At 47.3% G+C, this 15,877-nt stretch overlaps 1 protein-coding gene across 2 annotated transcripts in view; it reads left to right on the top strand.

The window, feature by feature from the left end:
- The first annotated feature begins 2,286 nt into the window (after window positions 1-2,286).
- CUNH12orf75 (chromosome unknown C12orf75 homolog) overlaps window positions 2,287-15,877 on the top strand; it is a 38,757-nt gene continuing 25,166 nt past the window's right edge. The window contains exons 1-2 of one of the 2 annotated variants that reach the window (XM_045826542.1): window positions 2,287-2,706; window positions 15,044-15,068. In XM_045826542.1, coding sequence (XP_045682498.1) covers window positions 2,661-2,706; window positions 15,044-15,068 — 71 coding nt within the window. In that variant the 5' untranslated portion in view covers window positions 2,287-2,660. The remainder of the gene's footprint in view (window positions 2,707-15,043; window positions 15,069-15,877) is intronic. The other variant, XM_045826543.1, reaches the window with a different exon arrangement.

Here is a 15,877-nt window from a genome sequence, read left to right as displayed (position 1 = left end):
TCAACGGGCGCAGAGAAAAAAGCTAAAATTGACCAGTCAGGAAACGAGGCAGGCATTCATAATTTTCTTTTGAATCACTGTTTCTTGAAAACACCCAAAGGCAATCAACTGTTGTCTATAAAGTAAAACAAAGTCCTAAAAAGGAAAAAAGAAATACCAGATTACTCTTTCACTCCATAGCAGGGAGAGAGGCTGCTGCTCATGGGGCGCTTATTACATGCCCGACACGTTGCTAGGAGCTTATCGTACGCTGCCTGGTCAAGTGACTTTGCATTGCCCTTCTGTAAGGTGCTGACTCCTGACGAAGCCCACCCTGCCCAGTGTGAGCTGGCCTACGTCTCCATCTACCCTCTCTCCATCGCTGCGTTAGCCCAGCCATCCTGACCCCTTTCTGTTTACGAAACACGCCCAGCACGTTCCTGCTGCAGGGCTTTCGTGCTTGCCTTTGCCTCCATCCGAAGTGCTCCTTCCTCGGTCTTCCCATCGGATTGGCTCCGGTCCAGAACTCAGCTAAAATGCCCTGTTCTCTGAGAGCCCTTTCCCGACGATTCTGCCTGAAATAGCATCTCTCCCTCTATCCCAGTCACCTATTCACCCGACGTTATTTTTTTTCCCCCATTGAGCTTATAGTATCTGGAATTATCTTTTGTTTGACTTTGATCTGTCTGCTCCCTTTAGATTTTTCCTCTGTGGCTGGTTCACTGCGGTATCTCAAGCATTTGGAAAAGTGGCTGGCACGAAGGAGAAGGAGATAGTGTTTGTTGAAAAAATGGAGAGATAACACATCCTATCAACCTTATATAGCAGAGTACATGTGATTTGCGAGGGTCGACATCTTCCAGCCAAAGGCCACCAAGAACGCGCTGGTAGTTGAACAAGCTGGGTTTATTCCTCATTGCAGTAAGAGATGATGCACACAGTCGGGGACCAAGAGGTAGCTCAGTAACGGGGTGTTAGAGAGGAACTTACAGGTTTGGGTTTGAGTCAGGTGATTTTGATTAAGGTTTAAAAAAGCCTCCCCCCCCACTTATTTCCCCCCTGAATTGGACATTGTCAGGAAGCAGGGGCAATTTGGTGATGGAATATTCTTAATGAATCTCGTCTGTAAGGCAGGAAGGATTGAATGAGGCTAGAGCTGTGACTGGTAAGCAAGTATTGCAGCGTTATTCATGTGAGCCAGGACTGGGCGGCATTTGGGGTTTCTGTGGTTCACCAGTGACTTTGTTCTTGTCACACTTAGACAAGATGACCGAGTGGCCTTGTCTAATGCTGGTGTGTGTGCAACTGTGCTTAAAGGGAGAACATAAAGGCCTTGCTGGGTCAGGCCCGGTCCTGGATGTCTCGGTCTGTTTTTTCTTTCTCGTAAGTGTCCTAGGGCTGGAGTCCTGCGTTAGAAAGTGCAGATCCCCCTATAGCACCCCTACAGCAGCCCTCTGGAAACACCCCTGCTATATTGTAATTAATTGACTAGTCCCCACATACCTGTATCCTTGGGACTTAACTGTCACAAAAAAACTTGCCACAGGCTAGGCTCTCTATAAATATTAGATGGATTTAAAACAGAGATTTAACTTCTGGCTTGAATTCATCTCACAAAACATTTACTGAGCCTGTACTATGAGCCAGGACATTATGATAAATCAGCTAGTCCCTACCTTCGGGGAATTAGTGTTCACTTCTAATAGATTTAAGAAAAAGAATACCTGGCATTTATTTAGGGTCAGGCACCGTGTTAGGTCTTTACATGTGCGGCTGAGTTATTATTGCCATTTTACAGGTAGAACAACCCCTATGCTAATGGGTTAAGTGACTGTGCTGAGGTCAGGAGGGGCAGAGCAGGGATTTTAACTCAGACAATCTGACTCCAGTAGCTCTTGCCCAACTATTAGGTTGAAGGGCACCCTGTAAATTCACAGTTTGGCCATTAACTCCGAGGGGAGGTCCCGGACCCAGATTATCAAAATTGTGGCATTTATTTTAAAGTGGAGTAAGTTAACATGACCAATGTGGGGGATATTTATATTATTAGCCAGTGTGAACAGCGGGGCAGAGAGATGCATTAGCTTTCTGTTAAAGCAGAAATGAATTTCAGTTTAGCTTCAGATCTGAACACTATTTAGTCAATAACATCTATTGACCTCCCACTGTACGCAAAACAGGTGTTCCCTGCCACTTCCTCTGCTCCCCACATCCTGGAGGAGGAGGGAAAGTGGGGAAGAAAAAGAGAAGGCAAAGAGGTTGTGCAGGGCGAGCAGATGAGGATCTTGGGCTCCTATGACACAGCCCCGCGCCCGCGCGGGTCACACCTCTCAGCCTAGCCCTGGCCCCCAACCCTTTAAACTCCCGCCCCCTCTTAATGATTACCAATGCCTGGCCAAGGAGCCCGTAGGAGGCTGCGGATTGGCCGGCGCCGCGGTTGCCGAGGTGACGGGTGGGCCCGGTGGGTCCCGGAGCCGGGCGAGGGCTAGGGTGCTCGGTGGTTTCCGCCACGCCCTGGCCGGTGCGCGTGGGCGGCAGGAGGGGGCGGCCCCCGAGCGCCCCTCGCCACCGCTCGCGCCGCTCCGGCCTCCCGCTCGGGACGCACCACCCTCCGTCTCCGTCTCCGCCCCCAGGACCTGCAGCTGCTTGCTTCCAGCGCCGCTTCTCCAGCCGGCGGTGCGATGGGCTGCGGGAACTCTACCGCCACCAGCGCGGGCGCGAGCCGAGGTGAGCGCAGCAGGAAGCCGGGGGCGTGGAGACGGCGAGACTGGGGGTGCTGTGGGGAGTCAGCAGGGCGGGCCACCTCGGCTAGAGAGCCCAGGACAAAGGTAGCGGGAAGGAGGGGTGCAGAGAGCCGGGGAAGGAGAGAGTGCAGACCCCTGTACCAGCCCCCTTCTTCGGGACGGGAACAGATCGCCCGCTTTTGGAACCACCGAAAGCTGGGCATTTCCCCCGCGCGGGGGCGATCACGCAGGGACGAGGAGAGCCTGCAGGGCGATCCTGCGGAGAGAGCGCGGGGAGGACTGGCGGCGGGGCTCCCCTGCAGTGGGTAGGCTGGGCATTCTCCGCGGGGAGAGGGTTCCTAGTGACGGTCCGTGTCCGTGCCTCGCGCTCTCACACTCGTCCTGACACTCCTCTGCCCCCCGCCTTCTCCCAGGCCTCGCCCCCAGCCCCTCAGAACCCAGACGCTGCTCCTTGGAAAAGTGTAGCAGAGCAATTCGGGACTTTTTTGGTAGTGCTGCTGGGGGGATGCGAGTGGGGTTGAGAAGTGCAAGCAGGGCTGTGAAAATTCATCCCAGTGGGTCTTGACGCTGAAGATAGCTGGGCTGCTTGTAGGATTTTTCTGAGAGGCTGCGGGTATAAAGGACGTTTTGGATGTGTGACAGAGTTTTAATATTAGCATTGATCTGTTCCTGTGTTTTTTTTTTTAATTAAAAAACAAAAACATACTGAAACTTCTTTTTTACACCACTTTGCGTCGTTGGTTGGCAGGTGAGGTGTTCTGGATTCCCCCAGTCACCCAGGCTTTGTATCCGGTGACTGATTCCAAAATTCAGTCCTTCCCTTTAACCCATTGCCTCCCAGATGTAAGAGTCTGGATCTGTTTTGAGTGATATCTGCTGACCTATTTTAGTGCCCGTGAGGATAAAGAACTTGTATCTCCTCCAAAGGAGAGTCAGTCAGATGCCACATCCTACCCCAAAGGGCCAATGTAAACAGCGGTCTGGTGCTGCAGTATTTCCTAGGCGGGGCAGATGCCCTGTCAATGACTTTGTGACCTTGGGCCTGTCACTTCGCTTAGCCCAGACCTTGGTGGAAGATGCAGTTTAAGATCCAAGCTTTATTTGTTTGTTTATTTTAAAGTTTATTTTGATGTTCATGTCCCAGGAGCAGGTATGGAAATCTGCTCAGTTAATTGGCCGAGTTTGTTTTTTCTCTTTGGTTGTCCGGGACCACACGTATGCAATATTTTAAGAGAAGGTGCCCAGCTAATAATTTATTGAAAAGTTTATCTCTTACAGGTAACATTTATTATCCTGAATTAAATTCCTATTCTTGTGACATGCAGAGAGAGAGAGAGAGCCACCAGGGAACAAATCATTTCCATTCATGTAACAGTGACACGGGTTAGTTATCGCCTTATGCTAAGGAGGGCAAGAACAGGCTTCTCCACAGAGAGCGGCCAGAGAGCTCTGTATAGAAACGTGGAACAATGCCAAGGCCACGTCCCCCACGCACCACAAATTGCATTTCTTAATCCGACATGCCCTGTGGCCCTATGTGACCTACTGCATGTGCACTCCCCACAACTCTACAGAAGGTTAAGGACACATTAAAAATCCACATTAAAAAAAATCATGGGGAGAATTCATCACAGATTCTCTTTAAAGTGGAGCCAGTCTGGTTCATTTACACTTTTATTACTGAACTGCTTATCAGGTGTGGGGACAGAGAGGGAGGAGTCCCATTGCTAAGTCAGAATGATGATAAGGTAGCTCCAAAATGGGCATATAAAAAAAACAGGAAAATATGATTCTCCTTACACATATCTGGCTGACCTTCCACATGCGTCCCCCCCCCCCAGGAGCACGTCCCTTATTCCATCCAGGGAGGTATAGTTAGGCCGGAAAAAACCGCTTACAGCTCAGTCTTCTTGATAAGTAGCCTTTTGTTTATGAAGGACAGCTCATGCGAGTGCACGTTGTTCTCTCTGCTAGCTTGTTCTTTACTAAAAATTACTTTGTGTTCAGAGGAGAGCAAGATAGTGAGTGCAGACCGTGAAGCACCAAGGAGCAGAAAACATCGTGAACAGGGAGTTGCTGCACCAGCTCTTGGAGGGAGCTGCCCTTGGCTTTGGGAAGTCATTCCCCAAAGCCAAGGTGTCCCTGCTGGTGGTGAGTCTAGCTGGCTCGCTTGGGGATTTGTTATCCCCCCAAAATTTCATTGTTATTTTGAATTTTTTTTTTGGTTAGCTGGTGGTAGGACTTTAGTTTCAGAAAGGGAATGCATCAGATTGAGAGATGTCAGGTTAAAAAAAAGAAACCAGAGTGCAAAGGTACTTACATTTCTTTCAATTGTGAGCTTTGACATCAGTATCGACTATGCTGTTGACCGAGCTGCAAACTTGAGCACCAAACCCAAGCTCAATGAAACGCATTAAATAGATGCATTAAATAAATTGTCCCTGTGTTCCAGGTGCTCGCAATGTGCAACTTCTGAAATGTCCCAGGATCATACAATTCAATAGCTGTACTTAAGCTTTTCAGCAAAAAGTGCAGAGAGGTGGTGGAAGGATGCTGAGCTTCAGCCTGGAGAATGGACTTGACTTTGGTACTGTGCCGGTTGCGTTAGTGTGGCCACTTCATTTCACTTAGCTGGAGTTCTAGGAGGAAAGCACTCTGTACTGTAATTATCACAGAGTAGGGGAATATTACCTTGTTGAAAGTGAAATGGCTTTCCCTGAATATTTTTCTGTAAGAACATGGCAAATCCACTTTCCAAGGAGGCATTAGCACGTTATTAATAAAGCTCCCGAACCTGAAATCTCCGTCAGGAGCCCTGTCTAACTCCCTTAGTAATTCAAGTCAAAGCAGATCATTGTTCCTCCCTTCCCCAAGCTATCTATCTGGACCACTGCCTTCTTTGGCTTTGGTCTGGCGGAACTGGTTAATATGACACATTGGTATTTAGTAGTGGACTTGAGTAAATTTGATTCTGAATGTCCACTCTGTGTTGAAATTGAGATGCAGTAAAATGGCCAACGGCCAGAAGAAATTAGCCCCTGGATCGGCGAGGCCCTAGATCATTCAGGTGAGATTTCCTTGATGGGAGATCTCGAACCGTGAACATAAACACTCTCCCGTCTATGTGCAGAACACGGTCCTCTTCTAGGAAGTTAGCGCAAGGGTCCAGGCGGCCAGCCATGGTGGCGGTAGAATGAAATCCAACTTTCTTGCCCTTGAGAAGTGGACAGTCTAGGTAGGAAGTTTAACCCTTTGAGGACAACTGCAAAGCCAATAGAACACACATGGAACCTCCATGTGGCCCGGAGATGGCGAATAATAGAGTTCAATCAGAGGAGGCTTCCGGGAGGAATTCGGCTATGAGTCTAGACCGGGTCATGGGAACCATTTAGATTACATGAGAGCTCTCTCCGTTTTCATGTTTTAGTAAGATCACTCTCTCTGTGGAGGAATATGATTTTTCCCTACTGAGAGCTAGAGTAGGAGGACTTCTTACGTTTTCCATTCCTTGAAGATTCAATACATTCTTTTCCTGCATTAGGAGAGTCTAAACTAGAGAGAAACATCTGGATTAAATAGTCCATATTGAAAGGGTTGTGTTTTCTATAAGGCAGGGAGCTTTCGCGCTCTCTGTGTTTTTCTCGGCCGTCAGATTTCTATCCCTTTGTTTGTTTTTCTTTGAACATACTCCCTAGCCAGGCGGCACACTGAGCAAGCCTGCATTTGAGATAATGGTTTATGACAGGTCAGTCATTCCCTCTTATGTAGCAGCAATACGTATAGATTGCTAAGCGAGTCTAATGCAAACCAGAAAGTCCCTTGAAAGTTTTGATGGTTCCAGATATCTACAATGGCATGTTTTAATGCTGGCTAAGGCTGTAGACATTCTCCACTGCAGCGGAGTTATTTCAGAAGTATTCTGCTCGTGAGAGTTGATGGAATTGGTTTGTTGTAGTTTTCCTCCCAGAGGTATGTAACTGGCAACCATCTAACATGGTTAACTTTGTGGGCAGTTTATTATCAGGATGTTTCTATCATGGTTCTTCTGCTATTTAGAGAACAGTCTGAGAAGGAGACGTTTAATAATTATTTCACTTTATCAGTGTACTCAGGGAGCTAATATCATTCTTTTGAGTCCACTTGTTTAGATTAGTTATCCTCCTCCCCAGTTAGACAGATCATTGCATGCTCTTTGGGTGCAGCTGTATAAGGCAGTTTTAATATGAATCTATAAATGCTCCGGTAGCATTGAAATGCCCCCACGGTGCTTAGCATTAGTGCAGGCTGAATAATGCTGGACATACTATACAGCTTTGTTGGTACCATCAAGCAGCCCTGTTATCGTGGGCTACTCAGCTGGCTCGTGAGGCCCTGGCCCCACCATCCTCCTTTCTATTCTTTAAACACACGGAATTCTCTTGTTTTCGCTCCGAAACACTTTCTGCTGGAGAGCTGATATTTATTGTCCCCTTGTCCTCCTCCACCAAATGTTGGCTTTCTGAGACCCTCCTGCATCCTGTTCGCCGCTGTGCCCTCAGCCTCTAGACTGATATCCAAACTTTCAAAGGAATTTTTTAGCCCTCAAAAATTTTTGTTGAGTAAATAAGTATATTTGGGGGAGAAAAAGGTGATACCAAATTAAGTCCTAAATTGTGTTGAGGGCACTGTGACTGCTACGGCAATTGAGAGAACCACAAAATAAAAGTGTGGGCAGTCTGGGAAGCCTGTCTGGAAGAAGCTGGACTTGATTTAGCTTTGAAGAATAGGTAAGAACTGGGTGAGCAGAAACAGGAGGGAGGGCACTTTCAGGGCCCTATGAAATCAGAGGGACAGAAATGGGCTCGGCCCATTTCAAGGCAGTGAGAAGTCCGCCGGACCGGCGTTAGTAGTTCATATTGATCGCCGGATGCTGGGGCAGAGGTGAGACTGGGTAGGATGGGGCGAGGAGGACAGGGAGGCTTCTGTCATTTTGTCATAGCAAATCCTGCTTTTGTCACTTATCAGCTGCATTCATGACCTTGAAATTCTTAACTTTTACAGTGTGATGTTTGTTTTGCAAAGCAGTCATATGAACGATGGTTACTGTTTCCTGATACTACACGCCGGCAAACGGAACAAGCAGAGATTTCCTTGGGATGTGTCAGAGCAGTCACACACGGAGTGTGAGCGGGCACGAACAGGTTGCCCAAAAAGGGCATGAGGGACCCAGCTAACTTCAGGACCGCTCCATTCTCCAGGGAACAGAGCTTAGCAAAAACAGCTTTAGCAAGATACCAAGGCTATTAAGCACACGTTGCAATCACATTTATGGTTTGGGGCTGCGTAGTTCTTACCCAAAGGTCTCCTGTTGCCAAGCCCTGTGGGACCCTTGAGAGGGGTAACTGGATGACCTGTCTCCTGGAGGGCTGGTTTAAACATGGCCGTGACCATGCCCGGGTACTTTCAGCTGTCCCCCTGCTTCCATGAAGGGGGGAGTCATTAAAGCAACTGACTCAAAGTTAACTGAGCTAATGTATGGAAAGGGCTTAGAACAGTGCTCTGTATAGTGTTAAGCACTCAATATGGCATTTATTATTCATATAGGGAAAGGCATCGATAGCTGGTGTAGCAGGAAAGAGTGAGCACCTGGGGTGTCATGAATTAGAGCTGCTGTCTGGGATCAGTGAAGCGACGAGGGCCCGGAGGGGTGGCGGTGCTGATGTCAGAGACCCTTGGAGGACAGCCAGGCTGAGGGTGGACCTCACGTCAGGGAGGAAGGAGGAGGAGGAAGCGAAAATGCACTCAAACCGTTGATGCCTGGGTAACTGGAAGGAGATGCCGCTCCCTCTAAAGGGGCGGCAGGGAGATGCAGGTGAACAGTGTACTCTTGGCTGGCTGTACCCCCTTTGAACGACGAGAGGTGGAAATATCTCACTCAGGCATCACCACTGGTCCGACGGAGTCAGGAAGTTCATTGTCCAACCCCCTAGAATTGACCTCACCACCACGTGACCTAAGGAAATTATTCAGTCCTGCCACGAGCCGCTTTTAGCTCAATATAGACGTGGCCTGAATTGTCGCAGCTAAGTGTCAACGCGTTACCTTCCGTCTGTATCAGGCGGCTGCCTGTACTTACTAATTCTTTTATCCACCTAAGGGGCAGCCGCGCAGCCGGGAAGACCTGTAAGCAAAGAGAGTTTTCTGTAAGGGCTCCCGCGTTCATTAATATCATTTTACATTTCTGAGACACGTTGACCTGAATGTTTTTTTTCCCCGTTGTTGAGGAAATGACTTAGGAATCCGTGTCTTTTGTTGGCTTCCTGAAAAATAAACATTGCTTTGGGTGAGCTGAAGAGCTGTCGTTCTACTACTTTGGGCCAAATAGTCTGTGTGACATGGTTTTTGAACTGTTGTGGGTCAGAGGAGACCTAGCAAGCTGCCACAATTAAAGAGAATGTTGTTTATTTTTCTGTAGTCATGCTTCTGCCGTTCTCAGAGGGGCTTTTTTGTAAAGCAAATAATGGGTAAAACACTCCTGCAGATTTTTATTATTTCCCATAAGAGCCGTAGTCATTTATGTTTCTGATCATTATGGTGGAAGAAGACTGATTTATAAATCTTTAGTGCTTTTTGGAAATTCTTTCTGTGCATTATTTTATTTTTCGGTGTGTGTTTAAATGATTACCACGTAGTCTGAAGAAAGAAATATGATTTAGTATGTAATTTAACAGTTCATTTGCTTGTGTGAAGAATTCCAGTACCTTACATAAACTCTATAATAAAAATGCATATAAAGTAGTGATGAAAAAGGCATTAATAGACTATTTTTTCAAATGCAAAAATGTACATGATCTTTCTTTTAAAAAGATGAATATTTTCTTCATATTAGAACTTGACATGGGCGAGGAACTCATAACAATAAGTATGTGAATCTGAAAAATACTAAAACCATACTGGGAAGTACGGCTCACTCTCCTTCACTTACCAGACTGATTTAAACTGAGAAGGGCCCTCTGTCATTTTTTTAAAAGATTTTATTTACTTATTTTTAGAGAGGGAAGGGAGGGAGAAATAGAGAGAAAGAGAGAGAAACATCAATGTGTGGTTGCTGGGGGCCATGGCCTGCAACCCAGGCATGTACCCTGACTGGGAATCGAACCTGAGACACTTTGGTTCGCAGCCTGCGCTCAATCCACTGAGCTACGCCAGCCAGGGGGACCTCTGTCTTTAGGAACTGAGATTCAAACTGCTGAACCGATGTAGTATCTTGCAGCTGGCTTGCTTCATTATTCATGAGGAATAAAGTTTTGTCTGTTTTTGTGGAATCTATGACACGCTATGTAAAATTTAATCCCCACCCCTCACCCCCATCTTAGCTTTGCTACGTATGTATTTTCCAAAGAGAGTTTCTGTTTTTGGAGGGGTGCGGGGGGGGATGGGGATAAGAAGGTGTAGCAGGTTGAATGATAGCCTCTAAACAGGTAAGTCCATGCCCTAATCCTGGCATGTGTGAATGTTACCTTATGTAGCAAAGGGGCCTTTGAGATGTGATTAAGTGAGGAGGTCATCTCAGATGATCTGGATAGGCCTGAGATTCAATGATAAGTGTTCTTATAAGAAACTCTAGAGGAGACAGAGACACCAAGAGGAGAAGGTGGATGAGGACGAGCAGAACGAAGGGACCTAAGCTGAGGAGTGTCCACGGCCACCAGTTGCTGAGAGGCACGCGTGGACTCTTCCCCGGAGCCTCGGTGGGGAGCGTGCACCTCCTGACACCTTGACCTTGTACTTCCGGCCTCCAGAACTCCAGGAGCATAACCAACCACCCCCAAGTTTGTGGTGATTTGTTACAGCAACTGCAGGAAACGAATACAGCAGGTTTTTCTGCTGGGAATGGGACAAAGTTAGAAAGTGAGAAAATGTCATTAAAAATGTCTATACCTGGAATGTCAATAATTATTTGTTGACCTAAATCCAGCACGGTTCCATCTTGGAGTGACTCATAAATCGCTTCAAGGTTGTTCAGAGCCCCGTTTATTAGGATAGCAAATTGTTACAAGGCACGAAGAACACGTGATAGGTTTTTTCCCTCCTGATACCATCCAGTTCTCCCCTTCTCCGACACCAGCTGGTGGGCGTTCGGTGATTCAGCTCACATCTAATGCCTACTCCACGCGGTGCCAGTTGCCGCAGGTTTGAGGGCCCAGCACCACACGATGCCCATACTTCAGACACGAGTCGCAAATATTGGGCCCCACGGTTACTTACGTGCAGTTTGTGGGGGTTCCCCCATTCCCTCCCTCAGATTGCATAATTCGTTAGGAAGGCTCACTGAGTTTAGGTATTGTACTTTCCAGCTTAAACTTGCCGGTTTACTGTCGAGGGCATAAGTGAGCGCCCCTGTGGAGAGGGACGGAGGGGGAGGCCTGGGAGGGCCCTGAGCGCAGGGGTCTCTGGGCCCGTGCAGTCGGGATGCGCCACCCTCCCTACTGACTGGCTCATGGATGTGTTTGCCAGCTCAGAAGCAATCCGAACCTCCTCGTTTGGACTGTTTGTTTGGTGTTTTTTTCTAGAAGTTTTATTAGGTAGGCACAGCTAGTGAAATCAATGGCCGCTGGTGATTAATTCAAGCTCAGGCCCTCTCTCCCTCCAGGGCTCAGAGTGGGGCTGCCGGTGCCAAGCTTCTAATCAACTGTTGGCTCTTCTGATGGGCGGCGCCCCATCCCGAAGCTCTGTGTGGTCTGGCCCAGTGTGCCCTCATCAGCGGGGAAAGGACTCCCATCACCCTTATCGTTCAGGAAATTCCAAGAGTTTTAAAAGCTCTGAGCCAGGAATGGGGGATACAGACCAAGTATCTTTGTCTGATCTCACAATATCAGATTAAATTCTTGGAATGTTCGCACACATTGGGTTTGCTGTGCGTGTTCAAGTAACCGAGACTTGGAGACTCGTGAATAAAAGATTAAAATCTTTCGAAGTGTGTGAAGTAAACGTTGTACACAATCACGGTGAAGTGAAGTGATTTCGTGAGCAACCGAGAATGTTTACTGCTTGTTAAAGAAACGACGTTTCCTCACTTTCAGAAAAAAATGTTCTTCCTTACAGACCCTCACCATTGGCAATTACTTTCTGTCACTGTAACTGCATGTGACATGTTTATGAAAGCAAACCTCCCCCTCTTCTGTTTTTAGGAAGATATTTAAAATTATGATGATCACTGATATGGTTGGAAAATAGTCATTAACTCTTTGGACCCACAAAAATTCTAGCGAGTCTGTATGTTTTGGGGTGCTCTTATTCCACAAGAATCATTGTTACCTTTTTGCATCTCTGTCTCTTCTAAGGTTAACACATCAAGGCTTGTTTAAAAAGTAAAGAGTCAGCCCTGGCTGGCGTAGCTCAGTGGATTGAGCTCGGGCTGAGAACCTAAGTGTCGCAGGTTCGATTCCCAGTCAGGGTACATGCCTGGGTTGTAGGCCATGACCTCCAGCAACCACACATTGATGTTTCTCTCTCTCTCTCTTTCTCCCTCCCTTCCCTCTCTAAAAATAAATAAATAAAATCTTTAAAAAAAAAAAGGAAAGAGTCGTTTGGGCAGGAAACGAGGTGGTGCTAACAGGGATGGTGGCTCTGTCCCTGGGGCCTGGAAAGAAGGAGGCACGCCCCTACAAATGTTTGCCTAATGGGACACAAATCACGTGGACCATAAACCCGATTTAATGCCAATGGGATTTTGCCACTATCTGAGTAGTTCTAATCAGAGTATTTTTTTTTGCATAAATTAGAGACCTCCATCTGGTTAATTATGTTCAATATTTAGGTGAAGTGTGATTAAAATATTACAGTGAGGTTAATGACATGTTTTCTGCTACTTATAGTACTTTTGTGATTTTGTACTTTTGCTGAACAAAGATATTTCACATTTATATTCCTAGGTATTCTGAGAGTCTCTCCAGGGGTTTTCAACAAATGCAGTTTTTTAAACACTTTGTTCCTGCCCTGGCTGGTGTGGCTCAGTGGACTGAGTGCTGGCCTGTGAACCAAAGGGTCTCTGGTTTGCTTCCCAATCAGGGCACATGCCTGGGTTGTGGGCAAGATCCCCAGCAGGGGGCACACTAGAGGCAACCACACATTGGGGTTTCTCTCCCTCTCTTTTTTCCCTCCCTTCTCCTCTCTCTAAAAATAAAGAAATAAAATCTTTAAAAAGACTTATTCTGAGAAGTTGCATGTTAGGGAGTCATGTTCTGCCTGCCCTTGTAAACTTATCAGTACCATGTTACCTTGCTTCAGAGATGTACACTCGTCCCTTTAAAAAAACAGAGCACACCTTACGATCACATGTATGCACTCGATGTAGTGTTTCTGACTTCTTTGCTCTCCGTGCCATTATTGAATAGGTGGCGACATAAATAAGGGACATTTGAGAACAAAGAAATGATCTCTGACTTCCTTTTGGGAGGTCACACCCACTGGGACCTGTGATGGTGAACCAAATTGGGAAGAGACCCACGGGTGCTGGAGCCTGGTTCAGTCTGGGTGAGCCGGGTGGCAGGTCGCTGGTGGCTGATGAGAATAAGTAGTGATTAGACAATGTGGTGCCGTTTGGAAAGTAATTTCACACGTGTTATTGTGCTGTGTTCTCAGTGTCTCTATCAGCCCCGCGTTAGGAACTGAAGCCCAGAGATCTATGGGCTGTTTGACACATACTGGAGCCAGGCCTCGCTGGAGGCCTGCTGCCTTCCACTTCCATGGTGTTCTTTTCCTGCCGCCGTCCCTGGGATGGGGCAGGGTGGCTCCGTCCCCTCTGCTGTCCGGGGGGTTGTGCTGGGTGGCCCTGCACTGCTGAGTGGACTCACGGTCGGCATGACGACCTCTGTGTTCTTCTCCCTCTAAGACCTCACGGAATCCAAGTTTCGGGTACGCCTGGTTCTCCCTCCCCAACCTCAGACATTCCCTGTCCTTTTCCATGAAAATAAAAATGAGGAAACGAGGCTATTATTTTCATTCTAGGCTGCCCTCCAGCTTCTCATACTCATTTTGACTTTGAAATAAAATGTTCGTTTTCACCGGGTTTTTGGGTGGCTCTAATCCTTTGTTGTTTTCTATCAAGACACTCCATTGTTGGTAGTGTTTCTTACGTGAAGTTTTTTTTTTTTAAGTTTTAGGATTTTTTTTTGTTTTTATGGTTTCAGATTCCAAAGCAGTTTTTATTTCTGTAATTGAGTTGATAGTTGTGGCACAGAAATATTACTCTTCTCTGAAGAAAGGAACTAAGGTTGTTACAAAACTCAGGTTTGGTCAAAGCCTTAAAAGTCTTTGTTTGAGACATAGCCTTGATTATCTTAACGCTCTGCTTTGAATCCGCACTGTGACCGGTCCTGAGTTAGTGTCGCTGGGCCCTCGTTCTGGCCACCTCGACAGCAGCTTTCCCTGCAGACGTGCTTGTTTGCTTTGCAGCAATGCTCCCTTTATTTTCATGTTTCTGTAACTTGCGCAGAAGTATTTTCATTTCCATTTCGTAGATATGGAAATTGAGATATCAAGTTCAACGTGACTGTTCATCATAACTGAGCTATTTTTATGGCCAGACTTGGTGCTGTGTTTATATGCATGTTTATTTTTTTAAATCTTCACAACCTTTGAGAAAGGCACTCTTACTACCCTCATTTGGCACAGGAGGGAAGGGAGGTCTGACGAGGGTCATAGGGCCCTTGAGGCCACAGAACATGGTTCTGTGTCGCTAGATAGGGGCGCTGGGAGAAGTGCAGCGCTCGGACTGTGCTGTGGGCGGAGAACCTGTGCTGAGCCGTGAGAGTGGGCTCCACGCGACCGGCTGGGAAGCAGAAATGAGAGGCTTCGGCAGGAATCAGGGGCACCCTCATAGGTGTAGGTATCTCCCGGGGGAGCTGGGCTGTTGTCCTGGACACTTCCTAGTCCCCTTAGGACATCACCTCCTTTTTGTCTGGTGGCCTTGCTCTACTCCGCGGAGTGAGATTTACAGTGATGCCACCCAGCTTAGTAGAAGGGGCGTGGCTTGGAAAAGAAGGTGTTTCTCCAGTCTTCATCTGTCAGATGGGGAGATTGGATTCGGTGGTCCGTAAAACCCCTTCAGACCCAACACCTTGTAACATGGTGGAATTGTTAAAAACGGGCAGAACAAATTAGAAATTTAAGATTTGAACTTTACGATTGTCTTCTTGCCCTCTTTCTGAAATAATCTTTTAAAACACCATTTCCTCAAGTTGCCTCATGTAGATTATTATTTTAACTGGGTAGCGGGCGTGTAATTTTCGTAGCCATACTCTCACACTAATACAAACCTGTCTTGTTTTCTTTCCTAGGCTCTGCAGGAGCAGCTAAAGATGTGTAAGTACTTACTGTTATGATTTGCTAAGCTCCTCCTGAGGAAGGCACTGTTTTGCATAGTTACAACCTTCAGATATGTGTAGCTGTGGCCAAAAAGACACGGAATACTTTCTGTGCTGTGTACACATGAAGGTTATCATTCAGTTTATGACTAAAGTACTATTCGAAGAATGTGATTATTTGTGACTTTCCATTTTAGCTTTTTAGTCTCCCGAAGCCTTTAACGCAGAACTTGAAGAAAGGGACATGTCTGTGTTTCCCTCCCGACTTCGGGATAGATTCCTGCTAGTTAAAAGCAAGAGGCGATGGGAGACTTAAGCACGTGGCCCCGTGACTATGCGGTGTCTCAGAGTCAGCCGTGGGCAGCGGCCGGGGCCGAGCACTGACTGAGCGCACAGGGAATTGGTTTGAAGTTGATAACTTAGGTACGTGAGTGGATGTGCACAACCACTGGGCACAGGCAGCCAACACGGAGTTGATCTGGAGACCCCAGGACACTGCATGAAAGCGCTGCTGTGTCTGAGAGGTTTCTGTGACTCGGGAACCCGGTCGGAACCTCCGTCCACCCCTCCTCTGCATCCCTACCTCCCACCCGAGCGGAGCGAGGACTTTGCACCAGTGCCCTGTTTAAGAATGTTTGTGGTTACTTCACAGAAGGGGGGATCAACCCCGGCCCCACTCACCCCACACTAGTTCGATGTCAGGACTGATGGTGCCCCCCCCCCCACACACATACACCGAGAGGGTGTGAACAGGCTTATTACTCACACGATAAGGCTCTTCGGGGAGGGCAGGATCGGCATCAGCCT

Source organism: Phyllostomus hastatus, unplaced genomic scaffold (assembly GCF_019186645.2).
Source record: "Phyllostomus hastatus isolate PE091 unplaced genomic scaffold, TTU_PhHast_1.1 phas_scaffold_755, whole genome shotgun sequence".
Lineage (NCBI taxonomy): Eukaryota > Metazoa > Chordata > Mammalia > Chiroptera > Phyllostomidae > Phyllostomus > Phyllostomus hastatus.
Note: the sequence above shows the minus strand (reverse complement) of the source record. Positions and strands in the feature narration are given on the sequence as shown.